The 24,651-nt window shown below is 42.1% G+C and overlaps 1 protein-coding gene across 2 annotated transcripts in view; it reads right to left on the bottom strand.

Annotated features, from left to right (window-relative positions):
* The window catches only part of AGK (acylglycerol kinase), a 31,037-nt gene extending 6,698 nt beyond the window's left edge, over positions 1-24,339 (bottom strand). Inside the window, exons 1-12 of one of the 2 annotated variants that reach the window (XM_035342969.1) lie at positions 24,154-24,339; positions 17,902-17,941; positions 14,325-14,404; positions 13,050-13,125; positions 11,550-11,642; positions 10,549-10,581; positions 8,508-8,602; positions 6,380-6,449; positions 5,498-5,577; positions 3,685-3,742; positions 1,604-1,751; positions 713-810 (exon numbers count right to left, since the gene is read on the bottom strand). In XM_035342969.1, the coding sequence (XP_035198860.1) occupies positions 713-810; positions 1,604-1,751; positions 3,685-3,742; positions 5,498-5,577; positions 6,380-6,449; positions 8,508-8,602; positions 10,549-10,581; positions 11,550-11,642; positions 13,050-13,125; positions 14,325-14,404; positions 17,902-17,941; positions 24,154-24,263 (981 nt within the window). In that variant the 5' untranslated portion in view covers positions 24,264-24,339. Of the gene's footprint in view, positions 1-712; positions 811-1,603; positions 1,752-3,684; positions 3,743-5,497; positions 5,578-6,379; positions 6,450-8,507; positions 8,603-10,548; positions 10,582-11,549; positions 11,643-13,049; positions 13,126-14,324; positions 14,405-17,901; positions 17,942-21,164; positions 21,200-24,153 lie in introns of those variants that run through there. The other variant, XM_035342978.1, reaches the window with a different exon arrangement.
* Positions 24,340-24,651: the final 312 nt, after the last annotated feature.

Here is a 24,651-nt window from a genome sequence, read left to right as displayed (position 1 = left end):
GGCAGATGCATTTCTGCATTTCATGCTTTTTTCCTTTCTCAGCTTGAGATTCAGAAATTCTTCCCTATGAGGGTGGTGAGGCAATGGCACAGGCTGCCCAGAGAAGCTGGTGAAGCTGTGGATGCCCCATCCCTGGAAGTGTTCAGGGCCAGGCTTGAATGGGGCCTTGGGCAACCTGGTCTGGTGGAAGGTGTTCTGCTCTTCCACAACCACACGCGTTTTCTGTCCTCTAACTCATCGTAGCCCCTGTTCTTTCTTTAGTGCCAGTTCTTTTTAATTCTTTGCTCTGTGAGTCAGAAGAGAGAGAAAAAAACCCCACACTTCCAGGCAGTCATTCATGCCCACAGCTTCATTCCAGCACTCGCTGATAAAAGAGAATTATTTATGTATCTGATTTCCACTCTTCCACGGGTCAAGAAGGAAAAGAGTGTCCACTTTGACGCCATTTCCTCCTGGGTAACCCTAAAGCTTTTGTTTGTTTATTGAAACTTTCCTGGTATACAGATTCCTCCCGATCTCACCACATTCATTTTTATGTAAGTCTCCAGTGCTTTTACACCAGCTCTGAAGTTTGCCCGCTCCAAGATTCAATCATGGGCCTCTACGTGCACAGGGCAATGAATTACTTAAACAGACAAAAGAATGAGTTTAGCAAGAAACAAAACCTGTGTGGGCAGGGAGCATTTGGAATCCAGTTATACTACAGTCTTACTGTCAGATCAAGCTGTCTGTTCTGAGTTGCAATGGAAAGCTCAATGGTGGATAATTTCAGTTCTTCCCAGTCCTCTGGGGCTGCCTCCTGGGGGATTTCTGTGAATCAGAAACAGAATATAACATTAAAGGGAATTTACTTACACAGATCATCATTTCACTGCTGTGAAGCACAAAACATCAATGGCCAGCCACAAAAATCACTTTGACCCATTGTGACCACTAGCTTTCTTTCTTTCAAACTTCTCATTTTTTTGGGGGGAGTACTGAAGGAAAAAACCCACTGGTGTTCACACAGTAACATGAAAGATTATCAAGCGTATTACCTCACAGCCCTGTGAATCCTTATGCCAGGGATTAAAAAATCTCCTGGACTAGTATTACAGGAACACTATAAAACACATGAAGTGCTACTACCAGAATAAACAAATAAATAAATGCAAATGCGATGTTCAGGATGCTGGGTAAGCTGTTCCTTCTACAGGAGAAAACCCCAGGGTTCAGTTCTCACATACGGGTTCGCTTAGTCCATGCTTCTACCTAAAACACCTCTACTAGGTGACAAGAAGGCGACAAGCCTCTACTTGGAAAAAGCAACTGTGAGCCCACTGCACATACTGGCTTCTTCACAAATCCACTTTTGCTTTTGAGACCACAAGCACTGACAGAACTACCCGTTCCATTTCTGGGAAACACCACTGTAACCATCTTGACAAAGTCACAACTTAAATTTAAATGTTATTTTTTAAAAAAAAAAAAAAAAAGGAAAGGGAAAGTAGTAAGAGAGTGGAGAAGTAATGCAGAAAATAAATAAATAAATAAATAAAAGCACCCACAACTCCGATCAGGCAAAGGCTGTCTGTAACTTTACACCAAAATACACCCACCTCACCTTTTGGGGGAGGTGACCAGTATAAGCGAAGTCGTCTGTAAAGCCTCACATACAAAGGAGGTCTGGACGGTTTCTCCTCTGGCTCTTCTGGAGGTCTCTCAGTTGGACCCAGGTACATGAGCTCAGCTTGACGTTTCTGAGGCCATTCCTTGGATTTACATGGAAAGGAAGCACAGAAGACAGAGGGCCTCTTGTTGAGCACCTGCCTGTTTATTGTGCTTAGTCCCTTCAGCCGATTTATTCTGTGCTCACAAGCACTTGTTCAGAGCTACCCAGATCCTGCCACTGCCTCAGCCTACTTTTTGGCTCTTCAGGCTCTAGATTCCTATGCGAGATGACATCTCTGCAGCTTGAGAAAGACCATCCCCAGTTCCCAAGTCTACTAATCTTCTCCTTCCCTACACAGAAGCGAGGTACTTTCCCCACCATAAGCAAAGGGTAAAGGGAGGTGTTTTTTTTGCTGCCAGTGCTGGATAGGGTGACACAGCTGCTTCTGAGGGAACAATCAAAACTGGCAAGGTCAACATTAATGTCTGAAAGCACAATTGTTTTCTGCATGGCACCAAGGCAACCTCAAAGAGAACTGCACAACAGGGTCTAGTGCAAACAGGCAAAGACTTCAGTGCTGTGTGCAGCCAAGGGGCACAAAAATCTGGCAGGCCTTTTTCTTTCAGCACCTTAAACAATCGAGATCTGACCTTATTAGAGCACCTGACTAGACAGGTGCACACAACAGGTCTTAAGGCAAGTCAGGTGAGCTTTATAAAGATCTGAGGAAAAGAAGTAACACGTTATTCTCAGTGATACTTCAGATCCATTGCCAGAAATTGATGACCTACAGCAGAACCTTAGTTCCTGAAAGCCTCCAGCTGCTGACACTGGAGACAAAGTTTATTTCCTCTCTTTTTATTTTAAAACTAATTTCTGAAAATGCTTAAAATAGAGGACTTATGGATAGGATAATAGGATTATTTTTTAAATGTATTGCCATTTCAAAGGAGAGCTACAGAAAAACCAGCAAAGATAATGCACACGGCAGCAAGGAAAAGCGAGGATAAGATTAAACTCAACAAGCTGGAGCCGTTTCTTACACTAATTAACAAAATGATAACATAGGAGGCACATAAAGCAATGGAGAGCACAACTGGGGGATATCAGGAAGAAACTTTTCTATCTTAATAGCAGTACAAGTGGGCACTTCTCTTTAACCTTCAGCAGGTTAAACGTATCTTTTAAATGTACAATGAATAACTCACCAGTGAGACTCGCTATCACTGCTGCTCAACGAGGCTAAGGCCTCAATAAAAGTGAGAAAGGGGCTGGAGAGAGGTGAAGAATAGGTTTCTACCTCGATTACCAGCACACAAAATCATCATCTCAAATCTCTTGGGGACAGGGAGCACGGTGGAAATCCTTCATGAATGCATTACAGCCTTAACTCCATGGCTGCACAATCTCATCTACCATTGCAGCTCCTGGGTATTTCCAGAGCCTTTTCATGAGGCTCCTTATATGAGAAGAGAAAGGCATGCGAATGAAAATGCCTTATCTTTCATGCAGGTCAAATTTTTAATTTCCCAGGATCGTTTTAAAGCAACAGTTAAAGGTAAAATAAAAGCTATCAATCTTCATGTTCATTTTACTACACATGGAAGCCTGATTATCAACATTCATGAGAAGTCTAATTATAGACAATTCTGCCAGATGAATAAATCAGAATGAAATGTTTTCATAAGAAAGACTGTTTAGAAAAGGTGACAGAGCACTTTAATGGTTATGGTCAGCACCACTACCGCTCTCCAGCTTCAAAAATGGTTACTGGCTCCCCCTGGTGATCTTCCAGCAACAGATCTTCAGAAAAGATGTACTTTTAAAAGGTATTCTGCCTCCCCTTCACCTCTTCATAAATTGTCTCTACCAATCGCTAGGTATTTCAACGAACTGAGTATCATTCCCATTTTATATATTGCTACCAGAACTTCAGAAAAAAAATACAGATAGCATATACAAAGCACAATCAGCCTTTTCATTTCTCAGCTACACACAACCCTTATAAACATTTCCCCCCAGTTATTCTTTACCTTAAAAGTACTGAAAAAGTGAGCTGCTTTAGTTTTCAGAGGCCCAAGGTACCAGTACCTGAAAAAAGAACACAGACAGAACTCCTGAGATATCCAGGAGATGATACTGGGAAAGGGAGAAATCTTGCTTCAAGTTAGAGCAGAGTTGTTTGCCACTGAAGTTAGTGCTCCCTTACAGCTTTAGCTTCATGATACTACAAGTATCTACACATCACCAGCAGCTTAGCAGCAACATCCCTTTCTGGAGTTACTGATTACCAAAATGCAGTATACAATCTTCTCTACAGGCAGCCTGACACCTCAGTAGCAGAATTTTACCTAGTTATGAAACACAGATAGGAATAATTTGGAAGTCTGTGGTCTAACCATTGGTGGGATGCACAATACCTCCACAATATCCAGTAAAGAATAAGGTCAGAGGAAACAAGGAAACGAACAAAAATTAGCAGCTTAAGTGGCAAGAGAACAGAACCAGAAAACATTCATCTGCCCCACAGTACTCTCAGATCAAAATCAATATTTAAAAAAAATCCTGTCAACCATGAAGTATTGTATAGAAACTGAAGATGTGACTATATTTAGGTAGGCTTGGTACACATTTTCATCACTGTCTTGCATCAAAGAAGGTCAACAAAACACATTAAACACCATCAGCTCAACAATGCTGAAGATGTAAGGATATCATGAACTACTAGGGTGTGCAACAGTCACACCATTCCCATCAAGCCATGAAATTGTCTGTAAAATAATAAAATGTCAAAAACAAAGCACATCACCATGTCTCCACCAGAACAGTACTTAGCTAAGGGATAGCCAGGCACACTTCTGGAACTGTGGCTTACAGATCAACTCTCTTTGTAGTAGATGCCTTCTTTTCAGCTGTACTGGAACACACTAAATGTTTATGTAGCCCAATATCCGCTTTGAGGGACCAACAGGGACCAAAAGTATGCTTAGGGAGAAGTATAAGAAGAGCACAAGGACACTGGGCTCTTATCTCAAGCACACTGAGCCCCCATTCATTTGTGGCTGAAGTGCTTTCCAAGCTGGGCACGTTTTGTGTGCATTCAAAGCCATTCACAGAAAAAAAAAAAAAAAACAAGGTTTGAAGTTGTTCACACTGCCCCAAGTACAAAAGGTGCTGTCATACCTCCAGCACATGGTCCAAAACTCCTATGAAAGGCAACTGCTGCAGGAAAAGATGCAATTCCTCACTAGCAGTCTGAGAAGTGAACTGCTTTGGCCCTGCTGCTCCTTCACCAGATAACGCCAGTCATTTGATACACAGACAGAGGCATATTAAAGGTCCATTTGGAGAAAACCCAACAATTATTAGTTTAGCATTCAGAAAACAGTCCTCAGACAGTACGATCCACGCTGTTCCTGGCAAGAACTGAAGGGCATTTCTACTGCATCTGACGTTCCTCATTGGAATTGAGTTACAGAATCTACATGCATCTTTTCATTGGCAATTGATGAAAAACAATGGTCAACTACTTTACTTAGACTTTCCTCAAGGGACAGCTTTTCCCACTGATTCAATCTGAATGAAGTTCCAGAAATGGGCACCAAAAGGCAAGCAGAAAGCAAATACCTTAAGAAATAGTCAGCACTAAATAAATGATTATTTCAAATGACAAAAATCCTGAAATGTCTTACACTTATGTGTAACGATAGACCTAAAAGGAGTGGGTGCTTCTGCCTGTCAAAAGCACCACTCAACTCAAAGAAGATTTCTTTGCATCAGGGGGGTATTTCTGTTTCGACAAGATGCTAAAAAAGGTGCAGCTTCAAAAGAACGGTGTTTTCTTACTTGCTAGCTTTAACTCCTGCATCTCTGTAAGATCCCCATCTTAAACCGGTCACTGCAAACACAGGCTGTTCCTTTTCTCCCTGTAAGGAAAAGTAAACAGTGCAAAACTGCGTTCTTGCCTTTTTTCCAACTTTGTTTTTTGAAACTAGAAAAATATCATTTCTATATAAAAACTGATTTCTGATTAATCCCAAAAGAGAAATTTTGCAGGAAAGGCATGATAAATAGCTAACAGCAATAAAGGTTAAGCGGGATTTAAGTATTACACATTCCATTTACTCCCAGAGAGAAATACAAGAGGTGAAGATTTTAAGAGGTTGATTGATCTTGACTGCACACCCAGCAACAGCCATTTAACTTTGTGGATAGTGTCAGCCAAAAGCAAGGTGCTCTTGCACAGCAACATTAAGCTCTTGCTGCAGAAACGTTTATTCTACAACACAACAGAAAAATAATAGACAGTAAAAAAAAGAAACATACTGGGCACAGTCAAAAAGTTTTCCCATTTCACATCTTTCAGTTTAAAAAAGAAAGCTATTAATTCAACAATACATATGAATGAATTAAATCAGCTTAGACAGCTATTGTTATCTTTCACCATTTCTACAGAAATATCAGTGTTAGTAAGTTCTGCATTCATCAGAACTCTCTAAGCCTCCCAAAAATACATTCAGGCATTCAGGAGTTTTCTCCAGTTTAAACCAGCCGATGTCACAGCATGCAGTGGAGAAATGACTGCCAACCAAACTGCTGATATCATAAGCTAATACCATAAAATTCACAACAGCATAACACGAAGGAAAATTAGTCTATATAAACAGAACTGCATGAGAGTAGGGAAGCTTTAGAAATATTGGGTGCCAAACAAATGGGTGCTTCTACCTTGATCTGCAAGACATCAAGTGGAACTGTCTCTCCCTTCAAAATGGCCAATGTAGCATTAGTAATATGTCTGCAAAACAAAAGAGAAGGAAGAAAAGGAAAACAAACAGGAAGGAAGAAAATAATACACTTTAACATAATAATAATAAAAAAAGCTTAAAATTGATAATATTATTCTTTTTTTTTTTTTTTTTTAATCCCGCAGGCCCCACTACTGATTCTGTTGGGGATTTTTCTTGTAGTAACCACAATACAGCCCCAAGCAAAGTGCTGCACCTCCCTGAAATCAAAAAGCAAACTAGGTGGCTGCAACATGTGACAAAGCCTGCAATTTAACAAGCAGGAAAACATCTGACAAGCAAAAGGAAGTTCCAGACTAAGCTTTCCAGAGAAGTGCCAGATCATGCAGGAACAGTTACCTGCTGTTCTGGATAAATCTAAGGACAGAAACATGGTTTTATTTTATTGGTGGCAAGAGTAATAATCTCAGAAGGAAGCAGACAGGTGCGACTAGTCTCAATTCCCTGTGTCTGGGACTGTTTTAAATCAACATAAATCTACCCCTTAGCAGTGGTCACGTTATTTTGGTCTCCGTTATGTTGTGGACATTAGTTAAGACAATTCTTATTTCATGTCATAAAAGGTGGCTTAAGGCCTTGAAGCATGTATTGTATTAAAACCTTTTTTTTTTTTTTTTTTTTTAAGAAAAAAAAATAATCTAAGTTTGGTTAAATTTAAGTTCCATATCGTGCATAATTCCTGTGTTTCAGCTACATAGGAAAACAAACAAACAAAAAAACACAACCAAGCACAGTTTTCAGATCCAACCCAATACCTCTGTGAATCCGTGACAGAAATTGCCCTTGGCTTCATCACACTTAGGATAGAGAAGGAAGATGGAACTCCCTGGGGCCTTCTTTTCTCCTAACGCATACCTTTCTGTAAGATCTCTGCAATTTCTACACTCCAGAAGAAAGATCTAAAACATCTAATAGTGATGAAGGAACCAAAACCTAAGTATTTCTTTTTAAAATATCACTTCTGCACTTTTTAAGTCAGGTTCTGTTACTGGTGTAGGTTGTTAAGCAGCTTATTGACCAAATTCCTTTCAACTTCACCAATACGCTGCAGTCTAACTTCCATGGTTCATTACCTGGGGACAAGAAGATCACTCATTTCAAACAGCTTCTTTAGAACCCAAACATAAATTATTATTTTAATCTTCGCTGCTGATTACAGCCTTGTCCATCTTGCTGAGCTTCAAAGCACTCTGGTGGTTTTAATGAAGGATGTTATGCCAGTTGGCTCGTGGATTTTATGTATGATGGATACCAGCACGGGTTCCGCAAAGAAGAATGCTAATGAGTTACTGGGAGAACCAGAGTGAACAGATTTCAGTAGCAAGGAGAAATATACTTGTTAGTATGGGAGGAGAGAAATGTAAATTGCAAAGGAATGTGTGGGGAAAAGAAAGATTAGTTGACCAGACTTTGTATTTTAAAAGTGGACACAACAATCTTGCAACAAACTGAAACAGAGGCAACAGATACTGCCAGGCTGGGTCATATCAAGGGTGCTGATAGGTACCCTTGGTTGTTGGACAGTTGCCATCACAGCGAAGAGCAAGAAACTCTGAAGTCAGTATTGGGATCCAACCTTTCCCATAAAGAGGCACTTACATGCCTTACTATGCAGATACATAGCAGGTTACATGGGGACTGTTTTCTAGAATTCTTTAACTGAAGAAGGGATGGAAAGAGGATTTTTGTTTTGTTTTGTTTTCATATCCTTGGTATTGTATTTCTGAACATTCCTAAAAGGCTTGATTGTACTGATCAGGTTTTTTTGTTTGTTTTGTTTTTTGAAACATGCCAAACTCAGCATCACACAATCAAAGAGCAGTTAGCCACAGTAACCGTTATGTTCTGATGATACATACTTTTCCTTCTTTTAATTTTTAGTCAGCTTTTGGAAGTCATTAACACAAGCAAGTCCAGACAATGATCAGGCTCCCCAGAGACTGCCAACTTCTATGTAACATAGAAGAAAAAGAAAGTATCAAACTACCAAGATGCATTGCTCCTTGAAAACAAACCAAAACCGCGTTTCAGAAAGGTGTAACACTTACTCTACTTGGTTCATGCTCTCAGGGTAGAGCGTGTGGCTCAAAGTACAGGTCTTTCCAAGTGGTATGAATCCTATAGGAATCTTACTGAAGGCAGCCTGGACACATAAGGGGAGTAAATTAACATTTGCATCAGCAGAACAAAGCTTTCTGTGTGGAGATCACAGCTGTGCCTGATATCACCCCTTTGGCACTAAGCAGCCAGGCACCTCCTTAAATGAGGCAGTAATACATAATGACTCAGAACATGGCATCCGAATCTCTGAACCCACCAGTGCCAACAGGGTACAAAGGAGCTCTCTGTAATGGTTACGAGCATTGTTACATGCAGGTTGGCAGACATGTCCTAACTAATGCATGGGTTCTGTCAGCAATCTGCCGTCTTTCTTAATACTGATGGTGGCAGCGCAAGCTCTGCATCTCATTTACCATTGCAGAAATCCCCATCTGACAGAATACCCTTGCATGGCAAAGAGATTTTCTCAGTTAAGGAAAGAAAAATAATTAATTCCTCTGGCATCTAAGTGATAAAGCAGCAGCAGGTCTAATTTTTGGAAATCATTGACCATGTTATTTTTCTGTACCACAGTTCAGTAAAAGGGCTTGTTGCAGGAGCAAGTTATTACACTGCTCCTCATAATAAGCTGTGCTTTGTGGAACGTTTCGGCAAATCAAGGTAAAGCACTGCATATCACAGTGTACCGTCTCCCTCCTGGATGGTGCTCCTAGCAGTGCCACGATACTGCAGATCCACACTGGCTAAGTAACATCCATCTCACTTCATGCCCACCTGCTCTCCCTTGCTATCTCTGTCCCACCTGCAAGTCTTAACACACCTCCAACACCCCTCTCTCATTTTCTTCAGAATTCACAGCTCATGCAATCAGGCTCTGCTCCCTTGGCTACTAGGACCACTGCTTCTGGAATACCTTGCACAGACTGCTCTTATCCAGACAACAGTGGTATGCCATACCCGAGTAAAACGGGAAGCAGAGGACAGAGCGAGGGGGCTGAACTGCAAATCCCTACTTGTAGTGATATGAAGGATGAGGAGAATTCCTTGGCCATAGACACAACGGCAATATTACAATGCAGTGCTCCACCCAAAATAGTGCTGGATGCAGAATTTTCTATACAATTGCAAATCAGTTCCAACTACATCAGGATAATAAGTCAAAAATAGAGATGAAGAACTAGCCAGTAAAGCCTCTAAAATTTTTCTTCCAGAATCTTTGGATTATAGAGGTCTCAGGGATCATCTACAATAATACTAAATTTAAAAAAATGAAGCCTCAGAACTAATACAGCTAGCACCCCCTTAAAAACACTGGCATAGTTGCAGAGTTTCTCTTGTCACATTCAGACAAAGCAACTGCCTAAAGAGATGCAATTCTAGTTGCCAAGTATATCATCGTAATCTTGTCTGGATCATTTAATTGAGTTTTTGCCAGCTCTTGCCGGAAGGTTTTGGGAACAACGATCCCCTCCTTTCTTCGATAACACTGTCCTCCCTCTTTGAAAAGAAAAATCTCTCTCATTTCCATTCTGAGTGTTCCACCTTGAGAGGTTACAATTTGCTTTCCATAGCCATCTACATAGGTAGATATTCACAGCTTGAAAAAATAGCAAAACAACCATAAAGCAACAGGAGCACAGCCATAAGCAAATTCAGTGTCAAGCCTGTATAAATACAAGAAAAACAAGTACTTTTGCCCAATGCTTCTGTAAAACAAAGCAGCATACACAGCTGTCTATGGATCTTTGAAAGTTGTGCATTTGGATTCTCAACAATCCCTGCTCTGAAGCTGGAAACTTCCCAAAGATGAGGTTTGGGAGCCATTGCACTCCCTGAGAAAGGGAATGAAGAACAATGGGAAGAATTGCAGCACACTAGCATGGCTGACTTATCATGCAGCACGCTGGCTTGGGATCAGTAAGCAATAGTATCTGCACAAAAAAAGCTGGGACCAAGGGATCACAGTGGATACACAAGACACTTTCCCTAAGAAACAGACAAAATTCTAAAAGTGAAAGACTTCCTCACCTCATCAGCTCTGCGGAGAAGTCCAGTTATGACCTGAAAAACATGGGAAAGTCTTAATCTTGGAGAATTTTATTTTGCAATTACAGTAGAAAGCTATGAAATTCGTATACAAATTTATTCTTTGGAAAAGATTTAAGAAACAGCTTCTCTTTTGGAACATGCGACTGTTGCTTGCATGGGAAAGGATGCACGCTCAGTGTGCAAACATGATGGCAACAGCGGGGTTCTGAGTGCTTATGAATATATGCTGGAACCACAGCTGATGCCAGTGTAAATGCTTTAACGTTGAATAAGCCCAGATAAACCCCTTCTGTATAAATGCAAGAACCGCAACTGGTCAGTGTGTGATTAAGAATAATAAATTCTAAGCTCAGGAGAAATTTGCAGATGTATTCCAACCACTTCCTCTTAAAGTCATTGTACTTTATTTAGCTATTGCCTTATGAAGCCAGTAGTTAGCATTCCTGGAAATGCTTTAACAAAAAAACAACCTGCCTTGAAAGAGAGTACTCCCCAGTTACGCTGGCAGTTTGCTCCTGTCATTAATTGTCTTGACAACAGACATTTATTAAATGCATAACATGCTTTGGCATCACTCCCACTTAATTTAAAATTATTTCATTCCCACTTTGCAAAACACACATTCATCCTGGGCAGTACAGATAGGCTAGTAATAAACTTGGAAAATTAAACCATTAGAGCTACATTATACAGAAAAAAAAAAGTTGGAAACATTTCTCCCCAAATATTTTTCTAATTCTAAAATGAGAGAATGCCAAGCATTCTTGTTCCCCATCCCATCTCCCATCACCAATTTTAGGCAAAAAAAACAGCTATTGGAGTTTTCTTTTTCCCAGAAGCTGACTGAAAACATGGGTGCTAAAACAGACAAATCTTCAGGAATAGCTGTTGTGACGTTGTTGTCGTATTACACAGATTCAATCTTCTCACCCTCAGCTAGGCTATGATTCTCAACAAATAGGACAAAGCTCCTGTAGTACCTCTTGTACTGTGCCATCTCCTCCTGCAATAATGATCAAATCCGTGTTTTCCATCAGTTCCAGCAGCTTTTTTGCTTGCCCTTCATAATCAGTCTGAAGAAACAGAAATAAAAACATGAGAACTCAGGTGATTATTTCTAGGATTTCTCTTCTGTAGAAAAAGAAAATCTATCCATTTGTTTAATAATTACTTTCATATAAGCACAAAGTACTGCATACCTCTTACATTACATTCACTGAAACTTCTTCACCTTATGAAACCCGTGCCTAGTACAATATAAAAAATAAACACACATACTCAAAGCCTAAAGGAATACCATAGTAACTCTCATTCAGTAGATCTAGATTACCCAGCAATAATCAAATTTCCAAATAGCTTTACATTTAAATAAAACCACAGGCAAACTACACTCTTGCAGAAAAAAGTCCCATCACCTTTAGCAGCCAAGGTGCTCAAGCAGGTCTTCTGAAATACAGGATCAGCTACGTGAAAGGCAGCTGCCCAACAGCAGGCTAGGAAGCTACTGACAGCTGGTTCAGCAGCAAAGAGTACACCGACTTTCTAAACCATCAAAACTGGTTTGTTTGTTTGTTTGTTTTTGTTGTTGTTTGTTCGTTTGTTTTTCAAAATGACTGCTTTTTGCAGGGACATTTCAGTCCCAGTTACTGCCCTAGCCCTGTTTTGCTAACTTTTCAGATCTGAAGTTACAAAGTGTAAGTTTTAATTCTTGCAAAACATTTTTTATGTCTTAGGCTAGGACTATACATTTTCAATGAACAGCAAAAGGCATTAATAAAAGCAGCATTTTAACACTAAACAAAAGCTTACAAAATTATTCCAGGAAGATAAATATTAGGGTGCTTCACTGCCAAGACATAGTGACTACTAGACAATCCACATATTACAGCCTCAAAAATCTGCGAAAAGATCAGAATCCCTTCATGTTTACTTTTGTTCTCTTTCCAAAGAAAACTTCTCTGCTAATTCAGGCCACTACAACTCAGTTTTCTGCTTTTGTGATGGGGATGTTGAATTATCTAGGGATATACAGAAAAAAAATAGTGTAAAAACAAAAGGTTATTTTTAATTAATTTGAAGAGTTCCACAGCACACCAAAGTTCCTCACTTCTGAATTCTGCAAGTTCAGGCAGAACTGACAATTTCAACAGCGATGGGCATGCACCACTAGCCAGCACACAAGTATTTAGAGATTTTCCTCTCAAACATGAATTATAGAAGGGCTGCTTTAGACAGTCAGACAAGTACATGTGCTGTTTTGGCTGAAAATTAAAAAGTCAGCACAGAGTTTGTAAATTAACTGTGAATTAAAACAAAAAAGATTAAGTGCGATTTTAAAATCTCAGCAATTATTTCCTCCCACCAGATGCCTATGGGACAACTAAGAATTTCAAATATACCCAAAACTGAATTTCAGTTCTTCAAGAGCAGAAAGCAAAGCGGACAATATATCTATATTAACAGAGCCTATCAGTTCTTACCTTAACCACAGTTACATCCAAGCCAGATAAGTGCAAAATTGGAGCAGCATTCTTCTCAAAAAGGTTCCTGGCTTTACTAGTTAAAAACAAGGAAAAACTATTTCAATAATCTGGTAGTTAAAAAAAAAAAAAAAAGGAATAAACAAATGAATAACAACAAGAAATATAGTTAAAAACAGAGCATACAATCTACACAATCAGTCACCAGACCTGCCAGTCAGGAAAGATGAGATTTCATTTGTTTCAAATGTATTATATTTCTAGACTCATATCTCAGATGTCAGCTTTTTTGTTACAGTATTAATAAATGCAGAAGAGGTTATCTGGCTTTCTACAAAAATAATTTCAAAAATCAAAACAAGATCTCCAGAGAGAGATTTATTAGAAAAAATAATGACTTACAGAGCAGCAGGCTTTAATACAACAAAGAAAGTCCATTTGGATTTTCAGAAAGATTAAAAAAATATATTTATTTTCTTTTACATATCATTAAATAAGTCTGGAAGCAAAATTTGATCTGACCTTCTTTTGTTAAAGGACTCATACATTTTATGCTTGTAACTGCCTAATAAAATAATTATTCATTAACTATATATTACTTAGAAGTAGAAATATGAAACCAGAAGTCAGAGACTTTAATTTATTGACACTATGCATTTTTCAGTCATGGTTGTTTCGAATAAAAAGTTCAAGTCCTCCCATGTCAGATATATCATTTCTCTGATATCGTTACTGAGATGCAACTGATAGCTTAGCTGATTAGCAGAAATAGACATACATCATACCAAGGTAATTGTTTTCCACTAATGAATATGCAAAACCAGCAGCTGACCTCTTCCAGGAGTCTTGCTCTCAGCCCATATTTAGCCTCCCAGTTTGTAGGCACATCCCTTTCAAGGACAGGTTCCTACAGAAGTAAGATCACTGCTGGCTAACTTCAACTCTTGAAGCAATCAAGGTCATCTCTTATTTCTATAGTTTTTGAGGAGGGAAATGTGCCACATACAAAGGGATGTGGAGGAATGACAAAGACCCAAACACAGGATAAAACAAAATTTATATATATGTATATATATTTGAAAATCATTCGTTCAACTCAAACGTCTAATTCTGTTCTTCATTGTAATATTTTTGGTGATAGATATTTTGGCATAGTTACACAGCACCAGCTTGGCATCAGAGGGGGGCAAAAATGAGCTCAAAAATTTGGCCGGCTTTTATAGTGAATGGCAGATTAGCAAAACAGAATGAAGTGTAGGGGAGGGGGAATTTTACCCTTTGCAAGCTGCTGGGTTGAGGAACACTGTCGCCTTCTTCAGTGGCATACTGGAAGGAAGCAGCTGGTTGCCAAAAACCTTAATAAGAAAAAAAGAGCACAGTTCAGTTTCTCTTTTAAGCACATTAGTAAAGCAGTTCAAAATAATGCATCTCCCCAAATGTCGGTAGGCTTTCAAGCCTCATGACAATCAAATGACTTCCATCTGCAGTCATTGTACAGGTCTCCTATTCAAAGATCACTACTCTTAGCAACAGCTAACACCATTGTCATAAGAAATCTTTATCTCAGTTTTACAATTCAAACTTTTTTTTTTTTTTTTCTCCAAATTCTAGTTTTCTGGCATGGGAGATCCAGGGAGAACTATCCCTGACTCTTAGGTTACTTGATTTTCCCATGTAATTCTCATGCACGTGCTTGTCATTTTCTTCTTGCATCTTCTTCCACTTCTGTCCTTCATTTCTTGCATCTCTTTTGCTTATTTTTGTATTTTCTATGCTTCGGTTTTTGAAAATATGAAAGAAAATAATCACCAGAGTTTGTCCTCACCTATGTGCAAGCCCACTGTTGCCTCAGACACTTTTTCCTCCTCCTGTCTCTTTATTACAACCACTGAATTCCTCTTCATCTTTTAATCCGGTTCTGAACAGATGCCTTGATTTTAAGTTCTTTGAGAGTTATTTCATGCAGCCTCTTGTGCCTTTTAGCCACTTGTACCTATGACCACAGCTTTTCAGCACAGGAGAGGCATGAGAAAGCAAGGCTTCCACACATTACGTCCCACTCTGCAGACTTTTAGCTCACCTAAAGGCATCCTCACTACCACACAAAACAAATTGGTTTGGGATACAAGGCTGACAACATTCAGCAGTACCAACCAGAAGCCCTGGAAATAAAGCAGGAACAAAAGGCTACTGACTGTCATGCTCAGTACATCTGTCCCTACTTTCTTTTCCCTTTACTTTAAAGGTTAATCCCCTGGCAGGAATTTTTATATTGAAGAAGGCAGACACTGTGCACAGAACACTGTAGATTTTAGTGATCATTAGCTGTTCAAAGTTGAAATTACCTCCCTTTGCCAACTTTGCTCAGGAAGCCTCCATTAGAAGTGTGCAGCTGGCTATGTCACTTAAAACATTCAAATTTCTTCTTCAAGGAAGAAAAAGGTTAAGAGAAATTGCTGAGAGTAAAGGAATGGTCAAAGAAAGGGAAATAGTTCTACAGTTCCTTAGCTTTACCAAAAAATTAGCTGGCAAAATGATCTATGCATTTTATTGCATTGGGGGGGGGGGGGGGGGGCAGGATTGGGAAAGACAGGAGACCTCTGGCACATTACAGCTGTTAAAAACAATTAAATATTTACTTGGGGGAACACAATGTGAGGTATTTGCTTACTCTAAACAACCTAAAAAGGCTTATAAAAAATTTAGGAGTACTGACATGATCATTTCTTTATGTAATATACTTAGACATTTATGTTACAGATGGGGGCACTTCTAAAGCAAATTCAGATTTTTAAGACAGGAAATAAAAAAATAATAATGCAACATTTTCAAAGTTTTTTTTTGGTTTTTGTTTCTCTCCCAGAGCCCAATGTAAGGAAAGCCAACTTAAGGCCATTAAAAATTGTTATTAAATACATATGACGCTATAGTTAAGGAAAGGCAATGCCTTTTTCAGTTCCTTGTTAAAGCAAAACTCCAGGTGTTGCATTTCTGGATTCCTGGTATGAAACTTACTGTTTTGAAATCATGAAAAACCCATTACACAAAGGCTTTACAGTGTTTTATGAACACAAATAGAGAAACAATATTCCATTACGGAAAACCATCCCCGCCACACAGACCGAATTTGTCACCTAAGCAGGACCTGTCTAACACAGACCCAGAGTGCAGTAACAACATCAGTCAGCAAGGCCACGTCTGCAGAGCCTATAGTCAGCTGACACTGGTTTGTTTGGAAGAAGGAGGTGTAAAAGGTTTTCAGTTTGGTAAATGGGTTCTTCATCGGAGAACCTTTCTGTAATCATTTGCCACCCCAAGGTTGTCATTGCAAACTGGTATTTTAATTCGGGCATGCACGGTGTGGTTTTTGCAGGAAGAACTGCTATAGGGGATGCTTTGGCAGCAAGGCACGTTATCAGCAATTTGGTATTGTTCGAGGCTTAAGAACTCAAACAACTTATGTAAAAATAATAGGGAGCCCCTCTCACTTCACTCAGACCAAGCTTTTTCTTGAGTGAGCCTGCCTCTGTTTTTCTCAGCACTTACACAGCTCCATAAACACAAGTAGCGTTTTTCAAACAATTACAGATAGTTGCTATTCCAAAGATCAAACCAGACATTTAATGCCTTGCTACTATATTGCTGTGTGTTTTCAAGGTGTATTTGGCACTGACACATCAGTGAGAACAGAAATTACAGCATGAACTGATCACTGAACTTTCTGGTTCATTCCTTTCCAATGCAGGAGTCTTCTGCAGGATATCTTCCCAAGCTTTACTCCCTGCAATTGTAGGAAGCTCTATTTCATTTAGAAGAATAAGCTTCAATTACTGAGGTATTAAATGCTATTTCTGGAGGGGAAAAAAAAAAAAAAAAAAAAAAAGCTATTAAGCTATTACTTTGATATCTGTGCACTGAAAATGAATATAGAAAACATGAAAATGAAGAACAGATACTCTGAGTTGGTATAGTCAAATACTATATGTATTCAACTCTGAAGGTCTCATTTCTGAAAGCAGTATTTTTTTTTTTTTAGTTATTATTACGTTTTTAACTATAAAATTATTATGTTTTTTTCCTCATTCTTCTATGAGACTTGAGCTCCCTTACATCTATTGTGGCAAAAAATTCCACAGTCCAGATCAAGTCGCTGGGAACATCTTTCCTTCAACATCTGGCAGATAAAAATTGGGATTATGCAGGTGCACCACTGCTATAAAGCAGGGTAACCTCAAGCACAGATCTTTAATGAGAAAAATAACGTTCAGCATTCTTCTCAGGCCCCAGTACCTAGCAATGGGAGCAGTATCACGCCCTGCAAAATTTCTAACATCTGGCATGGAGAAGTGGGTTTAAAATTAACTTTGTCTGAAGGAGGTAGAAAGATTGTTAAAATCCTGCACGACACCACCGAGGCAACCAGAGCCATCAGCACAGCATCCTTGATGAAGGCGCTCGGGGATGAACAGAGAGGGGTGAAGTCTGCCCAGCAGAGCGCTAACGTGAAGCGGTTTGCCCTGCCTCTGCCCCGACAACACGCCTCGTGGTGGATCTCAGGTTGCAGTCTCCTGTCTCATCTTCTTTCTAGCAGAAAATTTCAGGCCCAGAGGAATGCAGTCAGCAGAAAGAGAGGCCCGGGTAGCTGGAGCGGAGACTGAGGTGTACCCCAGCGACAGCACCCCAGCTTCAGGCTGGAGGCCGGCCGCCCTTCAGCACTGGAGCAGCAGGACACGGATGGAGGCATTGTAAGGCTCGTCACGGAGAGAGGGCCTGCTGGGAGAACCCCAGGAGCCCTGCACAGCCAAGATAAGAGGGGATTTTAATCTAATTTTATCACTTTAGATGGTATTACCTCGGCTTCTTGGCACGCAGCTCTTCGTAGCAGGTTATCGCTGTTAGGTAAGACAGAACAGAGAGTGGACATTAGGTTGAGTAAGTTTAAAACAATTTGCTCATTTTCACGATCTAGGTCTGTACCCGTTTTACACACGCTTTGACAGCTCTAAAATAAAAAATACAGGTTCTTTAAGGCCTATTTAACACATGTTTAAGGATAAAATGCCCTTGTAAGCACACATGCATAATTTTTATTTTTTTTTTAAACATGTGCACACAAACACATAGTGTTTTCTATAGTAAAGCAAAGGAGAAAATAAAGAGAAGGATGCCAAGTGTGCTGAGATTACAAAAGCCATGAGACACTGTACAGCTGTGATTTAATTTTAATTTGCTACATAAATGTACAACTGTACTGCAGATCTAAGCTTTTTTTTTTAATGCTAATATTACCTGTTTCTTACACCGAAGGTACTCACCACTCTGACAGTATAGAAGAGCTTTAGAGTAGACTTAAGTGTATCTTACACGGACTTAAATCTTTGTGCCTTACAACTGTGAACTCGCCCGTCCATCGGTTTGTCAGCTGGACATGTTAATGCAGCACCTACCACCCAGCCAGGTCTGCTCATGGACTAAAGCTGTAACTCAAAGAGGTGAAAATCACTCACCTCACCTCAGTGAAATTTAAAAATAAAAAAGGAAGTATTGGTATTAGACATGCCACTGACGGTCATGTCAGAAAGAGATTCCAGGCTAATTCTTGTGCTTGTCATTGGTGACGGACAGCATTAGCACGGCAGCGGGCAGCCACACGGGAGGCTGAGCTACTGAGTGCAGAACACAACTTAGTTCTTCTCCAGACCCAAAAACGCCCTTTTAGGCCTCACAGACAAAAAAGAGAGTCCTGTTCTGCGGCACCCGGTCTCACCTGTCCTCTAGACACCAGACATTTCCTGCTCCTTGCTAAAACCAAAAAGCTCCATCAGTTTTCCCTTGGCAGTATCTAGCAAGACAGTACAGTCTTGCCTCAAAAATCTCCAATAAAAAATCAATACCAATTATAGTCAGCGTAACACGTACCAAAATTAACATACCAGACCCATTAAAAGGGAAAGTAGTGCACTCCCGCCCCAAACCGTGGCTCACTGTACCAAATTCTGCAGCTGGAATGGCAGACGAGAAGAAAAGCCTTAGCCAGAACCCAATGGACCCAAGGAGGAGTGGGATCTGTCCCGTTCCACGAGCCTAGGCTATTTATCTGTCACTAGAGCCATATAAATTACTGCTTCTGACATGACCAAAAGATGCTGCAGTGTCCTAAAAGGAGACGTCGGGTGACTTTAGGTGAGATACTGAGTGGAGTTCTGAGAAAATAACTGTGAAGCAAAAAAAGACAGATTTATTCTAAGTAAAAAGTCTAAGGGAAAACTCACGCATGGAAAAAGAAAACATGTAAATAATACCCCATCAAGATAACAAGTAACTGGAATGCCTAAAAAAATTTCCTTGGAGGCATAACAATGCTTTTAACTGCCACGTTATCTCCTTAAAACCAAAGCAGAAAGCCATTTGTATTAACTACCTGAAATATTACTTAGAGGAGCAGCAGGCCTGTGTTTGATTGCGCTAATCTAACAAAGAGCACCAGTTAAAATAACTCTCTCTGCAAAGGTTTGTGTACAGAGCTAAACCCGAGTGCTGCAGCTAATTCCCGTTCAATCAGGACAGCGCAGCGGGCTGCGTCCACGCTGCCCTGCTGATTACAAGCCCTCGCACACGGACTTTCTCCCCCCGTGACTGACTATGTGGCTAGAGGAAATACAAAGCAATTGCAATGTCAATATATAAAGGTGAAATATTATGGGGTGCCAAGAAAACCCCAGTACCAAACGATGGCTGCGCAGTTGGTCCATTTGTGAACTGCAGTCCTGACCTCATTAGCAAATCCTAGTCGAGGCTGTGTTATCTGATTGCTGCACATTGCTGCTGCTTTGCTCAGAAATCAAGCTGGGTCACATCACCAGCCAGTCTGTTTGCCTGGTGCCTGCAACCTTATGCTGCAGCGTTAATAACCTTTAAGATCGAGTCCAGCATAACTTTCAAAAGCACTCAAAAGATACTGCGTTGTCTGTCCCAACTGGCGAATACTCCCAAAATAGCAATCAAGAAGCTGTGAGAGGCCTGCAGCCACAGCCCATGGCTTGGGACAACCAGCTCCCCTGGAGGTGACTGTACCACGAGTGCCTAAAGCAGCTTGGATGCAAGATCCCCTTTCAGGCAGGGTTATCAGCATTAAGTCCAAGGCTCTGAAGTATGTTCAGCCAACAAGAAGCCCTCTATTTGACCAAAGCTGTGCGCACAGGACCAGTCTCCAGAGCTACCACAGAATTCCCCCCAGAGTTAGTCTCCACAGACAGCACTGTGGCTGCTTCCAACACAGCAAGACCACAGCATCCTCTCTGCTTGGTATCAGCATTCACTTCCATCTTGGCTTTGGAAGGACATGAAAGCCAAACCTAGGTTTCAATCAGCTTTACCCAAGAATCAGAATTTATGCCCCACGTTTTTGATGAAGTTTTGATGAAATAAAGTGGGCCGCTGAGGAAGAGATATGCAGAAAGGTGACCAAGTGAGTTATCAGTTGGCAAACACTCAGAGACTAACGCTCAAATTACAGATAAGAATAGACTCAGATTGCTGGCAAGCAGTCAAAGGCCCAGATGCTTTGCCAGCATTTTCTATGGAGAAAGTCAGTTCTTCAATGCATACAGAGCTCAGCTGGGTATCTGAGGGTCCACTGCCTCAGCATACAGATACAGAAGTCCCTGTCCTGACCAGGATGATCATTTACCCAGTGGTACCACTGTGATGCTCTGGCCAAACTGGACAACCAGTTAAGCTGAGGTTAAACTCCTGCTGGCCTGCCGTAGCTGGTGACTCACTGCACCACCTGGACATACAGAGAGCAGCAACAGCCCTCCTTGGGAGAGCAGATCCAGGGCAGGAACTGGGAAGTGAGAGGGGATTCCAGATCTGGTGAAAGTTTTAAAATAATCAAATGGTATCTTTTCTTGCTGTTTTATTCATCAGTAAGGAACCATTTCAAAAAAAGACAAAGAATACAATTCAAAAGGATTTGAATTTTATACTGTGACTCCTTACACTAATGAATGCAATGAGCACCAGCAGCTACCACACAGAAACACAGCCAGAATTATGTGCCCTCTTTCCATCCTATTAAGTAAGAAGAGATCAAAAATAAAGCAAGTTGCTTGCTTCTCTGCAATTAATCTCATCTACGTTAAACAGAAGTACGGCACTGCGTATGAGCATGTATCTGACAATCTGCACACCCCCTAAGGCTGGATTTGGTACACCTGTAGTATGATACAATATTGGTTAAAGTGAAGTTAACACACACATCCATGTAATCCAGAAAAATTAAAGGGAAACAACCTCACATGCGACAACACTCAGTTCTTGTCTTTCTTCTTCAATATTACAAGGGTATTTGCTATCTCCAATGCAAGACAACAGATTTTAGAAGCATATTCCTTTATGAGAACCAAAGGAATTTTAAGGCTCACCGAGGTTTTGTAAGAATAGCAATAGGGTTTTAATTAAAAGTAGTTCAATCAGACATTATGTCTATCACTCTACACCTGAAAAGCCTTTGACACCTCCTGACTGATGTCTCTTTTGAAGAGGTGCTGACTGTTGTATTACATATCTAGAGTGGCTGAATCACAAATGGTGAAGGGGAAACCAGCACAAAGCTTCCCCTGTACTCTTCCAGTTCATTTAAAAAGCCCTGACTTTTAAACCAGTCAGCGCTTGCACAAACACCTCCAGAGACGAAAGGCTAACACACTGATCCGAAACTAAACGCTGCATGAAGAAAGCAAGACTGGGCTATGAAGCTCCTTGGCCCTTACAGTTACCATCACCGACAACCTTCAGTCTCACTCGGTGAGGAATCCTTTCACTCCAGTGCCCCTCTCTCCTCTGCAGCCTACGGAGCACAAGGGCATCCGCATCAGACCCCTGGTGCAGCCTGCTGGAAGGAGACAACCAGCTCCATTTCCCCACAGGGGAGATACACACAGGACAAGTCTGGAGAAGGTAACATTCTCCTTGCCCCTGTCTGCCCATGTAGCATCCTCCAAAGTCTTAAGCCAGTACCCCAGAGCTCTTCTGTCCCTCCAGGCATGCAGAGACTAACTACAGAAGAGTTGCCATTTATTTGCAGGACGAATTGTTGTTACTTGCAATGGCTCCACTTAATGCAGACACCATAGCCTTTACATACAAAAGAACGAACCTTGAGAAGTCAGAAAAGCAAATTATCTTCTCCTTGCAAGAGAAATAACTTAGAAATTCCATGAGGATGGAAAAGCCAAGAAGAAGGATGCAGGAGGGGAAAAAAACTTTCTTCAGCGGCAAATAAATGATCAAGACCTCAGACAGCTAATTCCAGGAAGTCAGAGGCTAATCTGAACCGATGCTGTGCTAAAGCAAGCCCCTTCGTCAGAAAACCCAGCGATGCCAGAAACCGAAGTATAAGACTTCGCTAAACCCTTAATCTGTTCTAAAAGGGCAAATATAAGTCTAGCAAAGTATGCCTGATGCATAGTAATTTGGCCTCGGATGTTGACAGCAGCAAGCCTCACGGCCAGCGCAGCCCACGCGCGGCTTCCTCACTGACCTCTCCAGTGCTCTGCACAGGGTGACGGCACCTCACACGCTCCCCAGCACAACTGGTACGTAAGCAACGCCACTGGGGATGACTGAGCGTATCAAAAAAAACCACAAAATCCATTACTGCATTTGGACGCAAAACAGAAGGTGCAGAGAGGGACCCTGGCCTATCCCTGCTGTCCAGCAGCCGCAAGATAAGGCCTCTGCTGGGCGCATGGTAGCAGGGAAGAGCTGCTGAGATAGCCTCAGACTTTTACACTCTTGCCACCAGGCTTGTCTGTCACTCCTTCTTCTATTCTCTGGCTAAAACAAACCTGCACAGAGATCAAGAAATGGCTAAACGGTTGTCACTTTTTCCTAAACTACTTAAATCTCCAAAAGCACTATTTCACAGCTGTGCTGCAGTCTGCATCAAAGTCACACAGAGCTGTTTGCCATCACAGGATTTCCTACCTTGCATTTCCTACGTACAGTAAGGAATAGTGCGTTTTCCCTGGCAGATAAAAAGGGAAGACTGAAGAACAGGATGATTTTTCCCCCACTGTGTCATCTGGGTTAAAGCACTGTACCAACATTTGGCATAAAAAAAGCCTCTGAGCACTGAAATGTAGATACCAACAGTTCCCTTAGTCTTTTGCCTCTCACGTTTTTCTCTTTATTCCCCTTTGGTTCTGACAGCATATCACCTATGCTGTGATCACTTTCTCTGCGATCCTAAGTTGTTTTCACAGGTACTGCGAGAAAACTGCGCAGGGACTGAACGCAGCCAAACCCCACAGTGTCCAGGCACACAAATTCACTGAAATGGGCAAAAAGGGGAGACTGGTTGTGCCTGACGCTGCTCCTAGACCCCTCAGGTGCCCCCTCCCCATATGCACAAGGCGCAGAGTCAGCCTTTTTCCCAATGCTCTCTCCAGCTCCCAGGACAGCCCCGTGGGCATCCATGGCAAGAGGAGGCCAGAGGATAGGCCACGCAGCGTACCTGGAGTGGGCACGGGATCCTTCACCTCAACAGCCAGCCCCTCACAGGGATGCTGCCGAGCAATTTCTTCCTCCTTTTTACATTTAGTTTATTAAGACTGGCTAATGGGTATGTAAAATTGCAGCACTGCAAATAATGACTTATTTGCATGCTGCTATTTTATCTGAATTCAAAGCTGTAGCCTTCAGACAGAAAAGCGGAACGCAGGCCCGAGGACTCACTGAAGGCAGGCATTACAAAACCAACCTGCCGAGCGCCAACACCTCTGCTAACAACACGGCCATACCCTGTATCCTCTGCGTGCTGGTGCCTGTCGGCACGGTGCCACCAGCGCTCCCACACAGCCAGCGTTACCCCCGTCTCCCCACGGCCAGCTGTTGGCCTCGCCCTCCACCAAAACCAGCAGTGCGGGGGGAGAGTTTTTGGCTGCTCGCCCGCACCCAGCAGAGCCCTGCAGCTGCAGGCAGGCAGCCAGCACCTAAAGCGATTTAAAACCTCCCCGGGCCCCGACCTCCCCCTAAAGCCGCCCCCAGGCCGGGGGCCGGCCGCTGTCGGAGGCGCACCCCCCCCCTCAGCGGCCCTTACCGGTGCCTGCCGTGCAGCCAGCTCGCCCCCCAGCCCAGCAGGCCGGCCCCCAGCGCCGTTTTCTTCCAGTGGCTCCGCAGGGTCGCCAGCACCCTCCTGGCCCCGGCCATGCCGCCGGGGAAGCGGGCCCGGCCGCCGGGAAGCCACGCTCAGCCCGCGGCCGCCGCCGCCCGGCTCGGCTGGAAACGGCTCCCCCGGCCCCGCGTTCCGCTCCGCGCCGCCCGCACGGCCCCGGCTGGTCCCCGAAGGGCGGCACTGAAGTCGATTAAAAGCCCAGATCTTAAGGAAAAGCGTTTTCATGGCCCTGCCGCCGTCCCGCGGGGCGGCCCAAGGCCACCGCCACGAGCCAGGGGAGCGGTGGCTCCACACAAGTGTCTCGTAAAATCACAGAATCGCTAGGGTTGGAAGAGACCTCCAGGAACACCTGGTCCAACCACCCCCCTACCACCACTGGCACCCACTAACCGTGTCCCCAGGCACCCCGTCCAACCTTTCCTG

Source organism: Oxyura jamaicensis, chromosome 1 (assembly GCF_011077185.1).
Source record: "Oxyura jamaicensis isolate SHBP4307 breed ruddy duck chromosome 1, BPBGC_Ojam_1.0, whole genome shotgun sequence".
NCBI lineage: Eukaryota > Metazoa > Chordata > Aves > Anseriformes > Anatidae > Oxyura > Oxyura jamaicensis.
This window is presented reverse-complemented; position numbering and strand designations above follow the sequence as displayed.